This window comes from Numenius arquata, chromosome 1, assembly GCF_964106895.1.
Source record: "Numenius arquata chromosome 1, bNumArq3.hap1.1, whole genome shotgun sequence".
Taxonomy (NCBI): Eukaryota; Metazoa; Chordata; class Aves; order Charadriiformes; family Scolopacidae; genus Numenius; species Numenius arquata.
In genome coordinates, this window is record NC_133576.1 from 21,820,695 (window position 1) to 21,842,813 (window position 22,119).

Sequence of the window (22,119 nt, forward strand, 5' to 3'; positions counted from 1 at the left end):
TGCTCAGCTAATCTCGCAGGCAGGAAACTGCCATGCGATTCATATTTATGCATCGTCGGCCGAGCCCCCCCCCCGCCCCCGCCAACCCCGCGCTTGTCGGTATTCCCTGTGCGCGTATCCCCCTTTCCGCCCCGTCCACCTTCACACACACCTCCCCCCCCCCCCCCCCCCCCCATTCCGTGTCCCCTTCGGCCGCCCCGCTGCCGCGACCCCGGCCTGAGGGGAGCAAACCATTCCGCCCGCGGGGGGTGCCCCACGCCCCAGCCCTGCGCGGGGCGGCGCTGGCTGCCGTGCGGGGGGCGGCTCCCGGCGGCGGGGGGAGGCGGCAGGCGGCGGCAGGGCCGACGGCGGCGGCAGCCGGTCGGGCAGCGGGATGCGCGGGGGGCAGCGGCGGCGGTGGTGAGTGCGGGGCCGGGGGGAAGCTCCGTCCCGCGGGGGGGGGGTTGTAGCGCTGCCGGGGCGGCGGCGGCTCCGCTCTCGGGGATGGGGAGAGGGTCCCTCCCGGGCGCGCAGAGCCCGGGCTGACGCCGGCTCAGCTGCTCACAGCTGTCCCCGGGTTTTGGCTACTTTTAGGGGAGTTTTGTGTCAACCCATCCCCCGCCCCCCACACACACCACCACCCCCCCCAGCCCCCTCGCGTTTCTGACGGGTGGGGGCGGCGAGGTCCCTCCCTTGCCGCCCGGCTCGGCGGAGACCCCGGGACCGGGTTCTCCCCGTATTCCCTCTCGGCGCCAGTCGCTTCTCCCTCTTTGTCCGGGTGTTTCCCCCCCGCCGGTGCTGGCGGGCGCTGCCGCGTCCCCGCCGGCGAACAAAGCCTCTGCCCCGGCCGGCGGCGGGGGCGTCCGTCCCCGCGCGTCCGTGGGCTGAGGAAGCGAGGGGGGAACGGCGGGGCTTGGATTGGCTTGGTTTTCCACCGCCGATGATCTACCTGGTAGAGGGGAAGACGTAGGACGGGGCTCTTTGTCCGCGCTTCTTTGTTAGGCTGGTGGCTTTTCAAGCCTCCTGCGGCGGTGCGAAGGCTGCTGTGCCCGGCGGAGATGGGTTTCTCCCAGGGCTGAGCTGGTGATGGATGCCGCCTCGGCATCGCTGGAGTTGAGCAACAGGAATCCGGCATTACGTCCGATTGGCTTGCGGATAGCAAGGGGGTTTGGGCTGAGGTCTCCCCTGGCAGATTTCTAGCCCGGCAGTCACCCCTGGCGTTAGCCCTGTCAGAAGCCGGAGCCGGGGTGTCCTCGGTATCTGCCAGAACCACACGCTCGGTGGTGGATTCAGCTTGGAGATGGGAGACTTTTCGGAAAGCTACCTGCAGCCCACCAGCAAAAGGTGGAACGGGCTGGTCACCCAACAGTCCCAGCTCCTTCTCCTCCTGCCTCAAAGCTGCCTGAGGAATTTCCCTATGTGCAGGAGTGTAAATAGACTGGCTGTGCTTACATAAAGGCTCTAGAGATGGGCTTTCTGCTCCTGCCACCGAGTGCTTGTGTGATCTTAAACACATGGCTTTTGTCACCAGTTCCTTTTCCCCCAAATGCTTCTCTTGTCAACGTGTCATCTTGCCTGCATGCCTTCACTCTGTACGTGCCCGAATCCTCCACGTTTGCATCTCTAGGCAGCTGGGTGGACACGGTGCCAGTCAGAACACGGTGAATATTTCATCTTTGTGCCGCACCTTCCCTCTCTTTGGGGGAAGAGGGAGATAAGAGAGAGGCAGTTTTGCAAGTTCTCACATCTGGTGAACTTCCAATTTTTCCTTTCTCTATATTCTCATAGATAAGGTCCCCAAAGATAAGGTATTAACATAGGAATAGAAGAGAGATGGGAGGAGGTAAGGCGTGGTGGTACCAAATGGAATCGCAAAGGATGAGGATGGGCTTGCTTTCCCACAGCAGAACGAAGCGACGTGGGAGAGAAAGGAGAAGAAGTAATCAGAAGATGGAAGAGTGCCTACCTTTGCTGTCAAGGGGAGGGGTAGGCTGAACTAAGAGGGTAACAGAGGAAGAGATACTTTACGGCAGTCAAATAATAACACCATATTGCTTCCAGAGCCAATAGTACCGTTTTTGTTTGTTTTACGCAGTTGCTTTTCCACACCTTCCATTTTGACAAATGCTAAATTGAATCTTTTGTGTGTCTCTGGTTTTACTGAGGGAATGGAAATCTTTGGCAGCAACCAGGACAGGAAGAGTTGTCATTTTTCCCATTTTTTCCATATCAGTTACTGTCTATGCTTATCAGATACAGTTAGCGATCAGCTCCTTGAAAGTACGCAAAGACACCAGTCGACCTTTGTTGGGAAGGAACAAAATCTGTCATGAAAAATTTGGAGTATTTGGTTTTTAGATAGGAAGCAGAGGATGGGTCAGATAAGATCGCAGGTCCAGCTTGAGGCTGGAGTTGGATCAGAAAGACTGAAGGGGCTTGGATGGGAAGATCTTGTCTGTCTTTTCCACCTGAAGCTTCAGAGAAAAGCTGAAATAATGAAAGTGGGTGGGGGGAAGTGCTGGTGATTGTTTATCAAGGAATTAATGTTGTCTTCACTGCACATGGTGTGTATTCTTTCAATTTTCATTTTTTAAAACAAACAATTCTGATGTGTAATAACTGCCACTGTAGCAAACAGTGCTTCCTGTTGAATTAACTGAACATCTATAAGACGATGCCCTGTTTTGGGTGTTCGGAGGAGATGCTGTTCTTTTAGGTTTTGTTTTAGCCCAGTGGGGCACATCCAAGATGCCACAGAAATCCAAGAGGAGCTTTCTCCTGTCGAAGGTCCTCCAGAGCCTGCAATATAGCCATGAACTCTGTAAATGTGACCAGGCTTGATTTTTTCTTACTCAAATCTCATACAAGTGGAATAAGTTTTTAAGTGAACCATTTTATTTAACTTCCTTAATTATGTTAAATGATGTAACTGCAGGTACAGTACCTGTATTCCTCGCTTGAGGGAACACAGCCCTGGGACTTGCTGATAAATGCTGCCCCGTGTTTGTGCCGATAGACCCATGGCTTGGTAGCAGAACAGCCATGGTGGATGCCACTTGAGCTGTCACTTGTCATGATGTGGTTTGCCAAGCAAGTGTGATGAGAAGGATTTAGTCTGGGGGCATGCTTGCTGCCCGGAGAGTGCTGGAAAATGAAGAAGCGTTAAAGAGCTGGAGGGGACGTTTGGAAATATGGGGCAAGCATCTCGGGAGGGAGACAAATTGAGGAGAGATGGACAAATGAAGTAAGAGAGACACAAACTGTCAGAATAAGTAGGCACTGGAGGGAACTGATTAACGAAAGGAAGTGACAGGCACAAAGTGGCAGTGAAAGAAATCAGCACAGAGGAAAGCAGATCGTGGGCAAAGGTTGCCTGAGAGAGTGGGAAAATGCAATAGGCAGGAAAAAATGGTAAGGACATCCAAGAAGACCAAAAAAAAAAAAAAAAAAAAAAAAAAGAAAAAAGGGAGTAGATGATCTTGGAAGCTGTTCTGATTAGTTTTTCTAGCTGTGTAGATTTTCTGGACTTACCTACCTGCTGTCTATGGCAAACTTTCATTGGATTTGTTAGGGGCATCCTAGAGGCGAGCTTATCATGTCAGGTAGAATGGGAAAGGAGAAACTTTTCTTTAGGGTCTTTCTGCTCTTGTACAGTGAGATTTTCTGCTCCTATACAGTATGAATTTGGATTCATAATTGTTTTTCATTCAACCCCCTTCCTGAAATTTTAGATGAAGAAGGTCTGTATTTCCTGGGCTTCAGGGGTGAGAATTGTATTGGTCTAGAATATTTATGTGCATTTATTACTACACCAACTAGGTTGTTTGGTTTGGGTTTTGTTAGTCTGCACAATGAAGTGTAAGCAATCACAGTCCACCAGCCACCACCAGAGCTTTCTATTTGCCATGTCTGTGGGAATTTTTTAAGTCTCAATTTGCAAATTTTTTGAGCAAGTTCAAATTTTCAGTACAAAAAGAGTTAATGAAATAGTGTCAGAATAATACCAGGGAGCTTGTCATTACTGGCATGAGATGAATCAGTCATTGGGTCAGATAACTGACTCTTAAGTTTAACTACCAGAAAGGCACCAAGACAGAAAAGAGGAGTATGACTTGAGGTTAGCTTGTCCTCTGCCAGCCCTGTTTTTCTGCATGAAGAAAGGTGTCCATTGTTTTAACAGAAATCTCCTCTAATACGTTTCTACCTGTCGGTTTTGTTTGGGCAGAAAAGAATTAACTCTTCTTCTTACCTCAGTGAACTAGTCCAGATGAAACAGTGGTTTGTGTGACTGCAAAATAAGGAGGCGACAGTGATGCCTACTAAAATAATGCAGCTTGAGTAGGTGGTCTAATCTCTTGTCCTACCAAATGCATAGAAATGAGATTAGATTAATTTAAATGTGTAGTTCAACAGTTTCAGGTAAGAGTAGCTATTAATGCACAAAAGTTATAAAGCTCCAACATTTTCACTGTCATTTTATTTGGACACACTCAGCAGTCGGTGTCTCTTATGTCAGTGGTTTAAATCTCAGTTTGTAGTCACCAAACTGTAGTATTTACATGGTAATGAGTGTTTTCATTTTTGATGCACATTTAAAATTGTCAGTTGTCATGACCTGATTAAGATGATTATGTGGCTTCCATCTACTGGAAAGAGCAATTGATTTGACAATGCCTACAACATCAATCCTTATCAAGTAGGAGAGCATCATGCTCATACAGTAGGACAGAATAATGAAAAATGTCATATTTGGGTGCAATTTTTGGAGTAGTTGGGGGTAGTTATTCCAGTAAAATAGATATGGATTATGAGGGGAATAAAGTTATCTAGGGTGTTTTCTGTTGTTGTTGCATTGCCCTTTTTCTGCTCCTTCTCCAATATCCAACACAATAATTTCTCAGAGGAAGAGATAAGCCGTAAGAGCAACTTCCTCTGCCGCTCCCTTTTCCACATCGGAAACCTGCAGGATTACGAGGGAGTGACTTAGTCAAATCTGATTCACAGATATTTGATTTTTAATTTATTTAGTGTCGGTGAAGGTGCCAAGCTGTGAGCTTTGGGAACTAAAACACCCTATGCCTGTAACCAGACCTTGTGCTCGCTTGCACCACAGGGACGAATGTATTGCAGGACCTATGTCGTGAAAAGCCAGGGACTGAGCAGATTTCAGGGCTATGCTGGCAGGAAATTAGCTGTAGCTTGGGGTCTAGTATATTGTGTTGCGGGGGAGGAGGAGGAGGAAATGAAGAAGGATGTTTAAGGCGACCTTTAGATAACAGCCTTGACGAGTTGGCCGGTTTTTGGCAGAGATGGCTGCTCTTATTCTTAAGGATGTGTCCATTTGCTAGTTTATGGGTACAGAACCTCCACCATATTTTGCAGGTACCTTTCTGTGAATATATTGTTTTAGTTTGACAGTAAGCTTTAAGGGGCTTTAAGGGGTGTGTAAAGACGGGTTTACACTTAGGTGTTTTTGGAGATAAACTGTAGATCCTGGTGAGTTTTACTTTCCCATCAGTTTGAGCCTATCAAGGCTTTTGTTTGTAAATAAGCAAAGTCAGGGGAAAAAAAACAGGCTTGATTTAATCAGGAGCAAGTACATTGTCTTCAGATTATGCAGGAAAAAGGTAAATCAGCTTGGGAATGGAGCAGTCCATTTATGCACGTAGGTGTGCTATACCGTGGGAAAGTTAAATCTCTGGGCACCGAAGCCATCAGCACTCATTCACCAAATTTAGTCCAGGGTGAAAAAAATTAAGAGGCTAACTTGTTTCCAAAACAGTGTGTGTTTTATTGGAACAGATGAAACAGACCCTAATCATTTGAAAACCTTCTTGTTTCAGAATAAATTAAACTCTAATGATGTTGTGCGGACGGTGGCAATGAAGGGTTTTTGTCCTCACCCTCCACCACTTGGGGTCTCATCTGTTTTCTGTGAGTGGCTGTACACTGATGTAGGAGTTTCTGAAAAGTGTCAGAGACAGGAGAGAGGACAGGAGCTGCTGGGAACCACTGGTAATGTTTTGCGAGAAACTGAAAATGAAGAAACGGCAAAGAGCAGAAAAACCTTAAAGGAGAGATGGCCAAATTTGAGAGATTTGTTTAAAATCGACCGTTTATTATCAGTCAGAGGAGCACTTTAGCAATGCCTGAGGTATTGCAACCCACTCAGTTGGTAATGTAAGAGCAAAGTGGGTGCTGTAGCAGACTCTGCTAAAAGGAGGTGGGTACCAGCCCAGGCAGAAGTAAAAGAAGGGGTGAGAAGCTATGTGCTGAGAAAACATTGCCCTGAATCTATGGACTAAATGCTGGGTAGAGTTATACCTGTGGCTTGGTTGAGCTGCAGCTCCAGGCTCCTACACCAAGAGAAAGGAGCTTTGACTGTAAGGCCACCCTGTGTTATAATATCTTAAAATTGGAATCCTTTGTTTGACTCGCCGCCTGTTTGAGTCATGAATCACTGTTTCTTCTGGTCGTTAGTGAAACAAAACTTAATTTGGCCTGGGCACTGTAGAGATGAGACATGATTGGTAATGCTGTATACATTCACTTTGGATGACTTTATAAATCCCAGATGAAATAATTTTGCTTTGTTCCAGCCAAGGCAGAGCACGGCATGTGCTCTGTAACGAGAGTCAGCCTCGCTGGTTGTCGGATGAGGCCCTGCATAACCCATAAGAAAGAATATGATTTCATGAGAGCAGATAAACTGTGGATTTTGATGTGTTCATTTGCTTAGCTCTTTAATTCATTAATTGTTTCTTGCTTATGCTCACAACGGAGAGTTTTAGAAAGTTCTTCCCCCCAAAAAATCCAGTTATTGCTAGGTGACGACTTCTCTGATCTCTCATCCTCTAAGACAAGAGATGTGTAACGAGTTCTCAAACTTGAACTGAAACCATATAAATATTTAACCTTAAAAATGACATTTTCCCTTTCAGCTATTAGCAAACCCAGGTATTCACCAAACTGAATTGAAGATTGAATTTTCAATTACATAGAAACCCTTCCCTCTCAGCTGTTCTCTCCTTAGTGTTTGTCACATTGATTAAGCAGTAACCATCATTTTATGAAATAGAAAGGATGGGTTTTTTGGTGATCTTATCAATGATTTTAACCATAAAGCAGCAACGTTAGAGACCCGGGAAATCCAATTATACCTTTTCCTTTCTTTTAAAGCAGGCCTTTCATCTGTCTTTTAATTCCAAGTTGTCCATATTTTAGTTTTCTGTTCAATGGTATAATTATACTTTTGTTACAGAACAGTGTGAAATGTTGAGAGTCACTAGTTTCCTGTGTCAAGTTGAACCTGTCCTGAAAAGTTACATTTTTGGTTGTTCTCTGGGGAGCTCTGGGCTTGAAGTGCGGTATTTTTAATCAAGATTACACAAGTGATATGCCAAGACAGCAAGGTAACGCCAGTTTTAACAGGATTTCTGTCCTAGTCCTCTACTTTTTGTAGGCAGGTGAAAGGCAGAGAGCCAGTTGGGCAACTGGGAGAACCACTGTTAGCTCTTGCTGGGGTCAGCTGCCTGTTGGCCGCAGCCCTGCCAGGAGGTCCCGCAGGCAGCCCCCCTGCCCCGCTCCTGGCAAGGCAGGCACCTGGGATGCTAAGCAGGTTTTGAGTTTGGAGGGTGCGAGGCAAGCTGGAAGGAATTAGGGAAGGAGTCTCTCCGTGGGTTGGAAAACCCAGGGGGGTGAAAGGGACGGTAAATGTTTCTTGTCAGTAAAATAACCTCTTGAGCATGAAACCTGGGTTGAAAAGCTATCGGCCGCCCAGGCTGTTTCCTTCCATCTGGTCTGGGGAACTTCAGTCCCGTGGGGCTGGAGAGGGCAGATGTGGTGGGTGAGTCCCCCCAGGATGTACGGCGCTCTGAGCCTCTCCTTCATCTCCCTGGCTCCTTGGAGAGCAGAACTGGTTTTGGGGCATTGTAGATTGTGTGCTCTTGGAGGAGGCTGTCAGGGTGAAGCCCACCTCTCTCTGTGAGGGAGGGAGAGGTGCCCGATGGGGCGGAAACTCTTTCCTTAGGAGTGAGAAATGACCTCTGCAGAGAAAGAAGCAGCACTGGGAAGTGAGACCAACGCAGGGGGATTCCTGGGGGAGCAGAGGGGAGGGATGGAGGGGGGGGGGGGGGGAGAGCCCCCTGGGGGGAGCCGGTGAGGGAGAAGCCTAGAGGTCAGGCGAAGGAGCTTCCCTCTGCAGGGATTAGCAGCCAGCTCCCTTCTCCCAGGGCTGTCCTCCCAGGATAATAACGTGAAAAAGCATGGCATGAAAAGTCTGTGCAATGGAGAGCTGAAATGTTGCGGCTGTGATGACTGCGGTTAATTAAATAGGTGGCTCGTCTCTAGACAGCCCCAGACATCTGTCTCCATTCTTCACTTGTTTTTCTGCCGCGTTTCTATTTGCTTGTCCAGAGTTAAAGCCCAGAGGACCTACAGATGGTCACCATTATTTTTGTCACTTGATGCATTATTTTTTTTTTTTAAAGTTTTTTTGTCGACCTCTTACAAACAGATGTGTGTATAAAAATTAAATAAATCTTTTAATAGAGCAACTCACTAGAGATCTTCTATGTGGATTTAGATTTAATTTTAGTCTTTAGTGGCTGGGGTTTAATTTTGTCATTTCTTTTAAGCCAAGTCTCTCTTGTAGCCATATCTTTTTTTTCTTTTTTTTTTTTAAATAAACTTTAAAGAATCTCCTTGCATTCCTAGTCTGGCTTCTTTGGAACCTCAGAAATCATTGCATGCCAAAACATTTTCTACGTTTTGGATTGCATACCTGTTTTTTGCATAGGTTTCTTCATGATTGCAGGATGCTAGTGTTGCGTGGGCTGAAATTGGGCTATTGGCTTTCAAAAATAAAATCTTCAGTAGAAAAGTCCAACCTTGTTAATGATTTCTTAAAGAAACCACAGGATTGCAGGCAAAACTCTGGAGCTGTGACTAGTAACTGCTGGCACAGAGTCAGGATCATAGATAATAGCTGATTATCAAATCAAATTATATGGACTTTTAAACTTATAGAGCAACTGCAGACAGTTTTTTTTCATTGTCTCCACATTAAACGTGGAGTGCTCTTTCCAAATATCTTTTAACGTATTTCTTTTCGAGTTGTCTCTGCAAATTTAACTGTAAGAAAGCCAATTTTGTTCTATGTTACACACTTGGAAAATGTTCTCAGAATACAATTTTTAACATTATTTTCCTTTGTTACTTTATTTGCAGGTCAAAATTTATCTGTTTCACTCCAATTAGTGTTGTTTTAACCATCCTGTAGAAGATGAATATGATGCCAAACAGAAACAACCTCTCTTCCTTTCAGAATGCTGGATCAGGTAATCAGTTAATAAATATGAAGTTTGTTTGTAAACGTATTGAGATCTTTCAGAATTTGTATTGATTTTGGTCCTTTAATTCTCCTAACACGTGGATAAGATCAGCGCTCTGTTCTTATTCCACATCTAACTCCGTTTACCAGCCAAAATAAGGCCACAGCTGGATATGCTGCAGACAGCCAACCCTCCCCCATCAGTTTAATGCCTGGCTGGAATAGACATCAGTGACCCCCAGCTAAACAAGTCAGGGAAGGAAGAAAAGGAATGAGGGGGAAAAAAAAAAAAGAAAATTAAGAAAAAGAAAAAAAAGGGAAGAATTTCCTTCTCTGTAGCTCCAGGCAGCAAATACTTTGCTAAACAGAGCAGCCTTGCGCTGTGTGCTGAAGGTTACCAAGCGAAAGCTGGGGCTGACCTGGATGTGGGATGGGTTCAGGGCATGCTGCGTGCCGGAGCTCCCGGCCTCAGTCCCTATAGCGGCATGCGAAGGCAGTGTAAGCCAGGATGTGTAACACATCCTGGCGTATTCACAAAGTCTCATCTCAAACATTACCCTAAAAATAAACAAAACAAACAAGATCTGGTTTGTGGGAAGCAGCTACGGTTCAGCTAAATACATGCTGTCGTCCAGTTGGGATTTAACCATATAATTGCGGGCACTGTGGTGCTGGAACCAAAAACGCAGAAGAACTGGCATAAGGTATAGTAGAGAAAAGCTGAATCCAAGTGGCTACACAAAGGTATCATGACCTTTTCTTACTGTACTTGTTTGGATTTCAAGTACAATGAACCCCTCATTGCTGTGGTGAATGGGCCTGAAAGTTTCCATGAGCTAACTTGTTTCTTGGCAAAAGCATCCCGTCTTTTTAGGATTAAATGTGCCCTACTGGTGTTGCAAGGGAGTAATAAACAATTATTAATGTCCCATTAATGTGTCTGCTAAGCTATTTATATAGGAGCCAGTGTAATTTATGCAAAAACATTTGAAGTTCAGCTGTGTTCAAGTTATGATTTGGACAGTACAATTTTGATATGAGATTAGCTTTTATTTTTAAGAGAGATTTGGAAGAGGGAAGGAGAAAGAGAGATGAGGATGGAATGCTTCCACAATGGAAGGCTAAGAATACAAGCATATACATTGTGCTTTATATCTGTGCTCTTAAATAACTTTTACATCTTGTTCTTCTTCCTTATAACACCACTAATATAATGAATGCTTGATCTTTTCCAGATGATTTTGTCTTGTTCCAACAAGAGTTCTGTTGAACGTGGGTCACATTCCTCCTTTTGTTCATTTGAACTTTGTCATTGCTGTTGATCAAGAGTTGTGAAAATAGCTAAAAAATGTCAAGTAAAATGTCAAACTATAAGAAACTACAGTTTCACTGCTCACAGGTCTGATGGACCTCTGTGAACTTACTGGTTCAAAGGCAACTTAGTTGTGTCGTCATAATAAACATGTTAAAATTACAGGAGATAAAATCACAGTCAGCATAAAAATATTAAATTCTGTGTAGCAGTAAACCTGAGGCTTGGTTTTGAAGCTGCAAGTTAGTATTTTTGGCCACTACCAGAGTTTATAATATAACACATGCTTAGCCAGGTCCACTGTGCTCAAGAAGGTGTTTGATTTTTCTTTTTTTGTTGTTGTTTCTTTCCTTGTTTGTTTGCTTCCTCCCCCATAATGCTGACTCCTTTTATCTTCTGCCTATTCAATTACATTATTAATGCTGGTTACCCTTGTTTTTAAACTTATGGGTTTGTTCCTTAAGAACTGAGGAGAATGTATTGTTACATGCTTACCACAGTTTGCGTAGAGGAAGCCTGTGCAACTGAGGTCTATTGAATGATGCCCTGGACAGTAATGCCTTGTTGGCAAGGAAGGTCTCAGAAACAAAAACCCGCTCAAAGAATGCATTGCCACCTTCCACTAGATACCTGAACCCTAGTGATCCCCAATATCAACTCTGGTGGGGGGGCAGGAATTCAGGTTTTCTGCCTAGGTTCATGTAATTGTCTGGGGTGGTACTTGGAAGAGGATTAAAGTATTGCCTCCGAGGATTTTAAAGGCACTTAACACATTTAAATGTTAGGTTTTCCTACCGAGTGACAAGCTGAGATTAGGTTTCTCATGAGGTGGCTGAAGTCACAGGTGAAATGTGACTGAGCCAAGAGTAAATCCCAGGTTTGACCCTTATTTTCAGAGGCAGCACTTGCTGGCACTGCAGGAACTGACACTGAAGAGTGCTTTATTAGTTCGAGGCACAGCCTAGCACATCCAAGGAGCTGCTGTGAAGTGCTAATGGTGCCATTTCTACAGCAGCTGAGGTCTAAGTGCAAGCCTGCCGGGGGTCCTGTTTGTCTCCTGCGGTGACTGACACTGTCACAAGCTGAATTCCTTTCTTTGCTTTTGGCAAAGTGGATCTCAGAACTGTAGGCTGGAGCTTGACACATCGTTGAACAATAACATCTACCACAGCAAAGGCTTTTTTGGTCTGTATCCTCTTCCAGAATATAAATTACAATTCTGAACAAGCGTTAGGCCCCGGAACCTTAAGCCTCTGTCAGTGTTTTTCATGATCATGTGTTTTTGTTGTTGTTTTGAATGAAGTCACGGAGCCTAGCATTATATTCCTTAAGGCTATCTTTTAACTAAAGTGCTCTTTGCAGATGTAGTTACAGCTTTGTATTTTAAGAGCACTGAGCTGAAACACCTTGTAAAATGGGCTTTGGTTTTGTAGTTTTCCATGAAGCTTTGTACAACAATCCACAGAGTAAGCAGAAAGGTGACAAACTCGTACTGGGCTTTGGATTGAGCTCATTAGGGCTCAGATGCACTAGCTGCACAGGTTAAAAGAAGAGGTGGTCCAGAGCAGTATCTTATGTTCTGTATTCTGAGCCCTGGGAGACCTGCGTTCAGTTCTTTACTCTGTTCTCTGCTTTGCATTTTGTCCCTGCACCTCAGTTCCTCAGCTGTGAAACATCATGACAGTAATGCTTCTTACTTCATGGACCTCTTAGTGGACTCAGGATTATAAAGGCTGAGACACAAACTCCTGCAATGGATGGGACGTCAAAGAGTCTAGCTTCTTTCCAATGATGTTGCTGATTTGTAGTATGAATTTGGTGATGTTGCTGTACCCCTTCTTTTTTAGTCTCCGCCTTTTGCAAAAGCAGAGATGTAAAAGTTGTGCATCTCCTCCTTTGTATAATGATCTGAGACACATTTATTACAAGCACAGCAATTATTACAAAAGTTTTTTTCCAGGTGTGTAGGCATGCACATGCAAGAGGCTTACTCACTTGCTAAAAACACTTTTTTCTTGTTTTCTCTTCCTTACAGATTCCAGTAAGATTATGGCAGAGTATAGCCACGCACAAGCCCAGATGGAATTACAAAATGCTAGTTTGGGAAAGGGTTCTGTGGCGAATTCTCTTGAAAATGGTCTCCAGGATATTATGGAAAACCTCAACCCGAAGAAATATTCATCAAGTCTCAAATTTAAAACAAACGGGGACTATGCCGGCTCGTATTTAACCCTTTCACAACCTATGCCAGTTAAACCTAATCCTTCCTCCAGTGTTAAAAATACACACTCTGTTACCAAAATTCAAGGAGGCAAGCAGTTCCCCTGTGAAAGCCCATATCTTCCAGATAAAAGCATCTCTGTAAAGCATTTAGGTTTCATATCGGGCACGTCTCCGTCCCTCAGTGGGTACAGTTTAGGAAGGACAGACTTTGATATTCATGCCAACAGAGAAAATGAAAAATCCTTTGGACACGTGGATAAGTTTCACTACTCAAAGTACAGTCAGAGAAACAAATCCTACGACAACGTCTACTTCCCAGGAATGTTGGAGACGAAGAAGATCTCCGGTTCTCTTCTGACCATGTGGAATGGAAGCTCAGGGAACGAGCTGATGCTTTCACCTGCTAGCAATTCAGGGGCAGCCAGCATGCCTTCTAGCCCAAAGCAGGGCAGGAGGATGAATATGGAAGACAGCCTGGCCCTTCACATAAAACCAGTTAAGCACAAGGATGTGATGATGGAGACTCTGGGTTCACGGCCTAGAAAATACTCTGGTGGATCTCTAAGTCATATGGGAATGTACAGTCGTTCCCTACCCAGACTTTATAAATCAACAGAAAGCCAGCTGGTGCCATTAAGTTTGCCACCCAGAAGCTCTCTGGGTAATACTAAAAGGAGAAAACTCGGAGAAAAAGATCTACCTCAGAATGCTTTGGATGCTGATAATTATCTGAATTTTTCTTGCAGCTCAGGGGTTTCACCACATGCAAACTCCATCTCTGGGAATAATCCCTATGCCAGTTCAACTCTTAGTGTTCCTGCAAGCCCTCGAATTGCTAAAAAAATGCTTTTAGCACCTGCTTCCCCATATCTTTCTGATGATTTTGATAGACTTGGACTCTCAGGTACAAGTCCCAGTAGTTCTTTCTCCCCAGTGGATTTTGACAGGTCATTTTCTGTTCGAAGAAACCTTTCCACCAGTTCTGTGGAACTTGACGACCCAGATCTTGAAAGTTACAGACAGACGCCAAACTCACTGCAAACATCCATGCGAGAGCGGAAGAACAGCATTAGCTCCATTTCGGGAAGAGAAGACCTCATGGACTACCACAGAAGGCAGAGGGAAGAGCGGCTTCGGGAGCAGGAGATGGAACGGCTGGTAATTTTTTCCCTTCCTCATAGTTTTTTGTGGCAGTTAGTGTTTGCAAAATGTCCATCCCAGATCTAGCCACCAGGACTAGAAAAGCAAAGCATAAGATGCTGTATTTTGAAATTCAAACGTTGCCTGCTTCAGATGCCTTGTTCATTATCGCAGTCCATGAAGCTAATGCTTAAATAGCATCCTGCCGTAATAGCTCGGATAGACGGTACCATTAAGCCAACTTAAAAAAATGTTGGAACCCATGTAAATTGCATTCAGTCATTCTGTGGGCTCTGTTAAAATGTCTACGTACATAAAACCCACAAATTGCACTGCAGGGATCCAACGCTTTTTGTTTTAGATGATGGCGCTTTTTTTGGTGGTAAGTGGGTAAAAAAAAAATGCGACTCCGCTATAAGCTGCTCAGCCATGTGTGCTGCAGAGTCAGGTATACGTTGGTGGGGTTCAGTATCCATCAGCAGAGCTTTCTCTGCTTGGTTGTGTTTTTTTCTTCTGAGTATTTTCATTAAAATACAGGCCTCCTTGCTTCTCCCCCTCCCACAATGGAGTGTAGCAGAGGGGGACAGAGTTTGTCTCTAGGCAACGTAAAGCGGTGCATACTGCTTCAGTTTGGGATTAAATTTGGTAGTAAAATGGAGTTTATCTATTATTGAAACAACTTTTTGGGCAGGAAAAAAAAAGTCTCTTCAGAACACACAGAGGTGGTTGAAGCAGTGTCTTGTTGAAAGAGTCTCTGAAAGGATACTTAGTATTTCTCTGAAAAAAGTTTTCTCAGTGGCTACAAGAGTCTCTGACCCTATTGACATGCGTTCATATTGTACTGATCTTACCCTCCGTATAGAAACCCAGGCTCTTAGATGCGCCAATTGGTGTCACTGAGTCTTAGCAATACTTAGTAACTCTTTAGAAAGTCTTTACACTTGTGTGCTTTAATTCAGATCTTCACGGATTTGAGCAAAATGGGGATAGGATGCTCTTAAACCTCTGTGGTTTGCGTACCGAGGGGGAGCCTGCGGGGGAGGTCACTTCCCGGGCAGGCCGGGGTGAAAAGCCGTGGGGAGGCGGGATGTGAGCGCAGGGGGATGCGGACGCAGGGGCTGCCTATCAGGGACCACTAGCAATGGCCTGGCACCCGCGCAGGGCCACTGCTCCCGCTTCGAGCCGCACCTGCGAGCAGGTTCAGCTGGAGTTTTGTGACCGGCTCAGATGTCTCCCTCCCGCCTCACCTACGTCCTTGACACAAGCTGGTGAGGACCCTGGCAGGTGGGCAGGAGCCTGCCTCTTCATCCCCGATCTGCTCACCGCTGTAGTCTGTCAGACACACGCTGTTGGTTTGCAAGGTGTGAAAATGTGCATCTTTGCCTGTGTAGAGTTGAGGAGCGGGTGTGAGGTGAGAAGCCCCAGCCCTGCCTTGCCCCTTTTGCCCCATGAAACCTCTGCCGGCTCCCCCTTGAAGCTGCGGCTTCATGGGAGCAGGGGCCGGGCTCCTCTGGGCAAGGAGAGCCAGCTGTGAGTGGAAATGCCTGGGCGGCTTAGGAAAGGTTGTTACGCTTGCCCACGTCAAAGTGGGAAGCATCAGCAGAAATGGTGGCGGGTTATTTCTCTCTCTTCTTGCTGCCTTCTCCCTGCCGTTCCCGCATTCCTTTCAGAAATCTCCTCCCTTCTCCCTAGTCCTGGTATTTTGTGTGTGCAAAGTGGTGTTTGTTTGCTTCTTATCAGAGGGTTTTCCAGACAGTCAGGCTGTAAAACCTGAGATAATCAGTCATAAAAGACAACGTCGTAGACTGTATTTGTGTTTCAAAGAGAACCGCTTTTTTTTTTTTTTTTATTTTTGGTGAAGGTTGGAAGATAGGGGGTTGTTTCAGTATTCAATAGTGCTAAAATGTTTTATATTTGGATTTAATGACTACTTCTCCCCTGCCCCCATTTTTTTTTCTTGCCGGACAATACTTCCTTGAAGTCCTGATTCTTTAAAAAGAGAATTTGCCTACTGTTTTCCCAAGCATGTTAAAGTTTTTGAAAGAAGATGTTGTTTTGTGTGTTGGATGTAATTTAACATGAAGGAACTTCCTCCTGCTTGAGTTCATCTTCTGTTCACGATACTGCTCAATATTTTCTTTCCCCTTGTTAAAACTATCTGGTGGAAGAGTTGAATGTCAGGAGATTGCCTCCCTCCAATTGTCTGAGAGTCTGAAAAATGCCATAGATAGGTTTTTAGATGTCTGAGAAGAAGGAATAGATTTAAAAATAAAAAATCTGCACGTCAGCTCTTTGTACATTAGGGCCTGTTCTGTTTTGGTTTTGTTTTAGTTTTGTCTTTCTGTGTGCATCTAGTCAAGGGTCTATCCAAACAGGGTCCTTATATATCCAGCCTGACCTTCCAAAGAGCACTTTGGTCTGACCTTGTATACTGCGAGATGGACAAAGGTTAGAGATCCAGGTCTGCTCAAGTCTCTCTTTTTTGGCGGGTGGGGAAAGGTGTGAATAAAAGCCCACAACTAAATAAGCACCCATGGATAGCAAAACTGTGTGCTTTGGCTTTTCAGTGCTGAGTAAAAGTCCAGATTGATTAGCTGGTTGGAAAATGGAAGCGGAAACGTAGTCTCTCTTTGTACAAGTATGAGACTATTAGATACTGTGGTTTTTGAAGCAAGGTATGCAGAAGAAAAGTGTAGGACTACTTGGAGAACTTCCTTGGAAACATAACCCTCCTTTTTAGAGGATTAGACTGCTCTATGGCCCAGATATGAAGTGTAGAGCATCTTTCATTGCACCAGCACTGCCCCTGTAGCTACCCTGCTGGCACAGAGTGGTCTTGGGGTGTTGTGTTTGATACCTGCTATTCACTTCTGGATTATGTATTTACTTTTTTTTAGTAGAATCTATGCACACAATGTAATCTGACCTAGTATCTGTCCTTGGTCTCTTCTATTTACTTTCACTTGTTTTCTTTTTCTTTTCCATATAAATTACCCTATGAGCTTAATTTGTGCTTAGTTTGCCTTTTAAGTGACAGAGGCTCCTCTGGAAATTTGCATTTTGAACTGCTGCTTCAGCCTGCCTATGAAGCCAAATGATCTGCTGTCATCGCCCAAAGAAATAAACAGAGGATTTAAAAAAATGGTACAAATAGTGAAAATAGGTATTGCAGGGAGTGTTTTTTTGGGAATGATTTAAACGTCTGAGTTCTAATTTGTTCCCATGCACCAAACAGAAAAGACATGTATATACTTGTGTAGGATTTGGCGTTTCTCCCTCTGTCTTTATTTTGATTTGCCTTTTATGGCTGGGTTCACCCAAACTAGCTGAAGACTGGTGCCTCTTCTGTTTTGCCAGCCTGTGACCTGGGGAGCGGGAGGAACCGGAATTCCCGTTGCTCCCATCCCTCCAGCGTTACTGCTGGGCGCTGGGGACGGGTGGGCTGTGGGAGCCGGTGGGATGGTGCGAGGTTGCTCCTGGGGCTTGCACAGGCAGCGGGCTGGTGGTGGGTCATGATCTGCTTCTACTTCCTTTCCAGCCCAGCTGACCGGACATTGCCTCTTGGCGTAGGGATGTTTATACAAACTTTACACAAGTTGAAGTCAGCATTAGATATTGCTAAAGTTAGCCCAGGAGCCTTATAAACAAGGAAAAAAAATATCACTGTGATCTAAGAATATTGAATGAGATTCAGTTAGCTATTGGATCTTTTTTTATTTTTTTTTTTAATTTTTAAGAGGAAATCTAACGCTTTTTTTTCTATCTGAGATAAAAGCCCAGCTGTGGTAGCTGCTGGAACTGAAAGGCAGTCTTTCTCTTCAGCCCATGGGGAGGTCGGGGGTGGAACAGCACGGGCGACACAGTCAGATAGATATTAAGGCCATCTGTTTTGTTTGATACCCACTCATTTGAATAGCACTCAACTGGTTTTTTTTCTACTGCTGGTTTTTTGGCAGTACAATGTATTTCCTCTAGGTGGTGGTAGGTACTTAAAAATTACACGTACAGTATCTACATGATACTTTCCATAGTCCAGCTGTCTGCAAGGATCTGTAAACATAGGCTTGCTAATGAAGTTTTATTAGATGCAGGAATTGTGCTGGGAGAGGTTTCAGCTTATATGACTGATGCTGAAAAGAGCAATAGTAAAATTCAAGAAACTTATTTCATAGTCCATTTTTTTCATAGTCACAAGAACATAGAATTTCATTCAGTTTATTCAGCAAGTAGAAAATAATACAGAATAGCCTTGTGCCTGATTTGCATTGATGCATTACAATTTAGTAAGATGTGCTCATGTGAGGGGAAAATGAAAATATTTTGGAATTTTCAAAGTGGTACTGCTTTAAAATTATGGTTAATAGAGCTTATGTAAGTCTCCCATACAGCCTGGAAAAACCTCATATACGTGTTTTATAAATTTATATTGGCACTGTGTCTTTTTATAGACCTTTTAAACGTAAAGTACCCAAGCTGTATGTTAAAGTGTAAGTGACTTACCTCTTACAGGAATCCCAGCCAAGTAGACGAAGGCTAGATCAAGATAATTTTTCCCACCTCTAGTATTTGAAGGTCTCTATAGTGTTACAGAATAGTTACTTAACATCAATTTAGGTTAGTAAATGAACAAGTGCTATATAATAGGATAAAAAAGCCCCACAAAATATAATTAATACTGATGACTCAGTAAATTTTCAGGAAGGTTCAGTTTCAGTTGTGTTCCAAAACATTTCTGCGGATTCTTTAATAATCCAAAGTGTGGATTACATATACTTAATGTTTGCAGCTACAAATTTTATGCAAATGAACAATACGAGCCAGGAAGAAATCAGTTTCAGGAGACCTATTTTTCTGTACGGAAGCGAAGTACTGCACTGGAGCTCTAGTCTTCAGGCTCCTGCCCTCAGGGTGATTTGAAAAAGGGGCGCCTCCATAGGTGCTGTAGGGACAAAAGGGCACTGATCTGAACAAAAACACAGTGCTTTGCTGAAAACCTGCACTTACGCTTCTGAGGGCCGAGAGGTGATAATTCGCAAGCGCAAGCTGTTATTTTGGAAGGCAGTGGCATTTCCTCAGGAGCCGAATACGTGCCTGCAGATACAGGAGCTAGGTCTGCAGAAAGTCATCTGCTCGGTTCCTCCCTGGAGGCCTGCTCTACTCCATGCCACCACTGATCTCTTCTGGTTTTGCCACTGTTTCTCCTGTGCCTGTAGTGGGAAGGTAAGGACGAGGCGTGCCAGCCTGGTCCTCTGCTCTGAGCTGAGGTGGCCTCTCTGCGGTGCTTCTCCGTGGAGGTGCCTCTGCCGTGAAAGGCTGCCTGCTCATCGCCTGTGGGAGACGGACGTGAAGTACGGGCGCCTTCTCTGAATTCTGTGCTGCTGGTGGGAACTGAGGAGCCAAAAGACTAACTATAGCAAAGTGAGAAACTGGTGCAAACTGGAGGGAAAGGGAGGAACAGTTGGCGAGCTGTTCTCAGACCCAGTTAAAGTCTAGCTTTGAAATAAGCTTCTCGGTATCTTGACAAGTGTGAAATCCCCAGCTCCTTAGATATGCAGGAAGGAAAGAGAAACCTTTCTCCTGCCTCTTGCCCATGGGGTACTGAATGGATTTGTAAGAAAGAAAATTTGGGGAGTTTCTACTGCTCTCTTCCCCAGACTCTCTGCCTCTTCTCCCCGCTGTCCTTTTTGACTAGCTGCTGCTCCAGGCTTTTGCTGTGGAGCTGGTTGGTAGCCTGCCTGTGAGGTTTTTAAAGTGCAACAGTGGAAAAATGCTGTTCTTTGGTGGCCAAAAAGAGCAACAGCCTCTTCTTCAGGCAAAGGGAGCCTTGGCTGCATGGTCTAGCCATAATTCTTGTTAGCGTCACAAAGGATAGACTGCACATATATTTTTAATGAAATCTGGGGTTATCTAGTTGCTAATGGTACTTACCTAAAAAGCTTCCTGCTGGCCACAGCTGATTAACCAAGTCTTGCCTTGATACCTAGCTACAGCGTCATCTCTATGCATTTGTAAAATTCATATACGTGACACGCACCAGATGAACAAATCCAGGAATCGTTAACACGGTCGCTGTTAAAAAAGTGGGAGATATTTATCTTTGCTATTTTGGAATATTTTGCTTTACAGTGTGCCAGGGATGTCCCTAATATCATTGTTAATCAATGACAGAGGAGGGTTATTATCTCCTTATCCCACCCTTCTCCTTGAGCACCTAAATTTGCAGCCATCCGTAGGTGGTGTGTAGCTTTGCAAAGCCAGGAGTGGTGAAACTGCTCAGGCAGAAAGCACCCAAGACCTGTGTACTTGTAAGAGATCCACTGAAAATACATGAAGATGTTTTAGTCTGTTAGAAAGGACATTTTATGGGGAAATACACTGACAGGCTTACATAGCTTGACTCAACACCCCTCCCTCCCACCAGAGCCAAATTTAAACCAGTTTCCTTCTTTTGACATACCTTTTTTTTTTTTTTTCCCTCTGCTGTGTTCAGCATCACAAATAACTTGTGTGGTATTTCTTGGAAAATTATTGGCTGGATTTTCCATGTGCTACTGCATTTGCTACACTTTCCATTGCAGGGGTGCTTTCCTAGCTTCCTGCTTGACTCAGAAATTTATGCGGGAAACAGTTAAATGCAGGTGTGCTGGAACTGGAATGAGTTGGCCAAGATGAACTGATGAGAATAGAGCGTATAAAATAACCACAGAGCTTCCTGTCCCTAAGCCTCTCAGCACATGTCAAAATAGAAGTGAGAGGTATCGGTATTTCTGTAATGTGTCTGAAAGTCCATCAGGAATTTTTCAAAGACTGGCAGAGGCTTTCCTGCAATTTTTAAGCTTTCCTGAGCATCTGAGACTTGAGGGGTGGGGAAAAGAATCCCCCCCCTTTTTTTTTTTTAATGACAGCTTAGCAAATGGTGGCCTTGCAGTGAGAGCCCCTTACCCGAGTGCTTGGACTAGGATGACCAGCATCTGTGCTTCAAAACTTGCCATTTCCTATTGTTATTATTATTGAAGGGATGGAGGCTTGGCACCGGGTAACCTGATATACCCTGTTGTTGCAGGGAAAGATGGGACTCCGCATCCTGATGCTGTGCTTCCCATCTAATGCCATTACGGCGACCGTGTGAGAGGGCCAGGCCCGGTGCCGTCATGACAGGGAGAGCTGCATAATTACCGGTGATCCCAGCCAGGACTTGCACAGCGCTTTAGGAATTGGGTTGCGTGGCCAAAAGAGTTAGTAAGAGGGAGGATAGCGGGGTTGGAGGGGTAAGGGAACAGGCTGAGGGTCTGGCAGTGGTTGCATGGAGGGAACAAGGCTTTGGGGAGTTATAATTATGTCAGTCGTTTGGGGTTGAAGGATGTCTGCAGAATCTGCTGGACCCGTTTCGTGGAAAATACGAGCTAGCAATTGCTGCCCCAGGCTCCGTTATTTTAGCGGCTCCTCTCTGCCGGTGCTGTTACAGGAGACCTCAGAGGAAACTTGCAGTGGGAACCTGGGAATAAGCTACCTGAAGGCAAAATTTCTGTCTCACGGTGCTCTCTTGGTTGGGTAGTGCTTGGAAATGGATGGGTTCAGATGGGTTCTCCAGCTCCGAAATGCAGCTCTTAACTGCGAGTGATGCGGGGTGATGCGAATGTGTAGCGCGTACAACCGGGTAGTCTCTCGGTAGCTGTATAAAAAACTGGGTGCTTGTAAAGTAGTGTTAAATTTTCATAAAACTCCCATGGCTTGCTGCAGGGAAAGGGCAGGAAATGCATGGTCCAAACTGCTTTGCTTGATCCTTGTTATCACTTGCTGTTGGGCGTAGAGAGTGTTAGGGCTGTCAGAAATAGCTGCTTCGTAAATCCTGTTTGCAAATGTAATGCCAGGTAGAGCTTGGAAAGCGAATATGTCTGTAGTCGTTCCTGGGGAAGGAGGCTGAGGATTTTGGTTTTCTGGCTTTCTTTTTAAATACTACTAAAAATAAGCATTTCCTAGAAATCAGAAGTGAGATCATTAGTGCAGCTATTAATGCCAAGCATGGAACTCTCACAGTGATCTTTTTTTTCCAGCAGAATTTTCAATAGGCTTATGGTAAGCAAATTTTTATTTACATTATTTCTCTTCTTTGGCAAAAGAAAAATGAAATTAC

The 22,119-nt window shown here is 44.7% G+C and overlaps 1 protein-coding gene across 3 annotated transcripts in view; it reads left to right on the top strand.

Annotated features, from left to right (window-relative positions):
• Nucleotides 1–311: 311 nt before the first annotated feature.
• The window catches only part of PHLDB2 (pleckstrin homology like domain family B member 2), a 68,289-nt gene continuing 46,481 nt past the window's right edge, over nt 312–22,119 (top strand). For all 3 annotated transcript variants that reach the window (XM_074159407.1, XM_074159416.1, XM_074159425.1), the window contains exons 1-3: nt 312–399; nt 9,208–9,317; nt 12,658–14,003. In XM_074159407.1, coding sequence (XP_074015508.1) covers nt 9,263–9,317; nt 12,658–14,003 — 1,401 coding nt within the window. In that variant the 5' untranslated portion in view covers nt 312–399; nt 9,208–9,262. The remainder of the gene's footprint in view (nt 400–9,207; nt 9,318–12,657; nt 14,004–22,119) is intronic.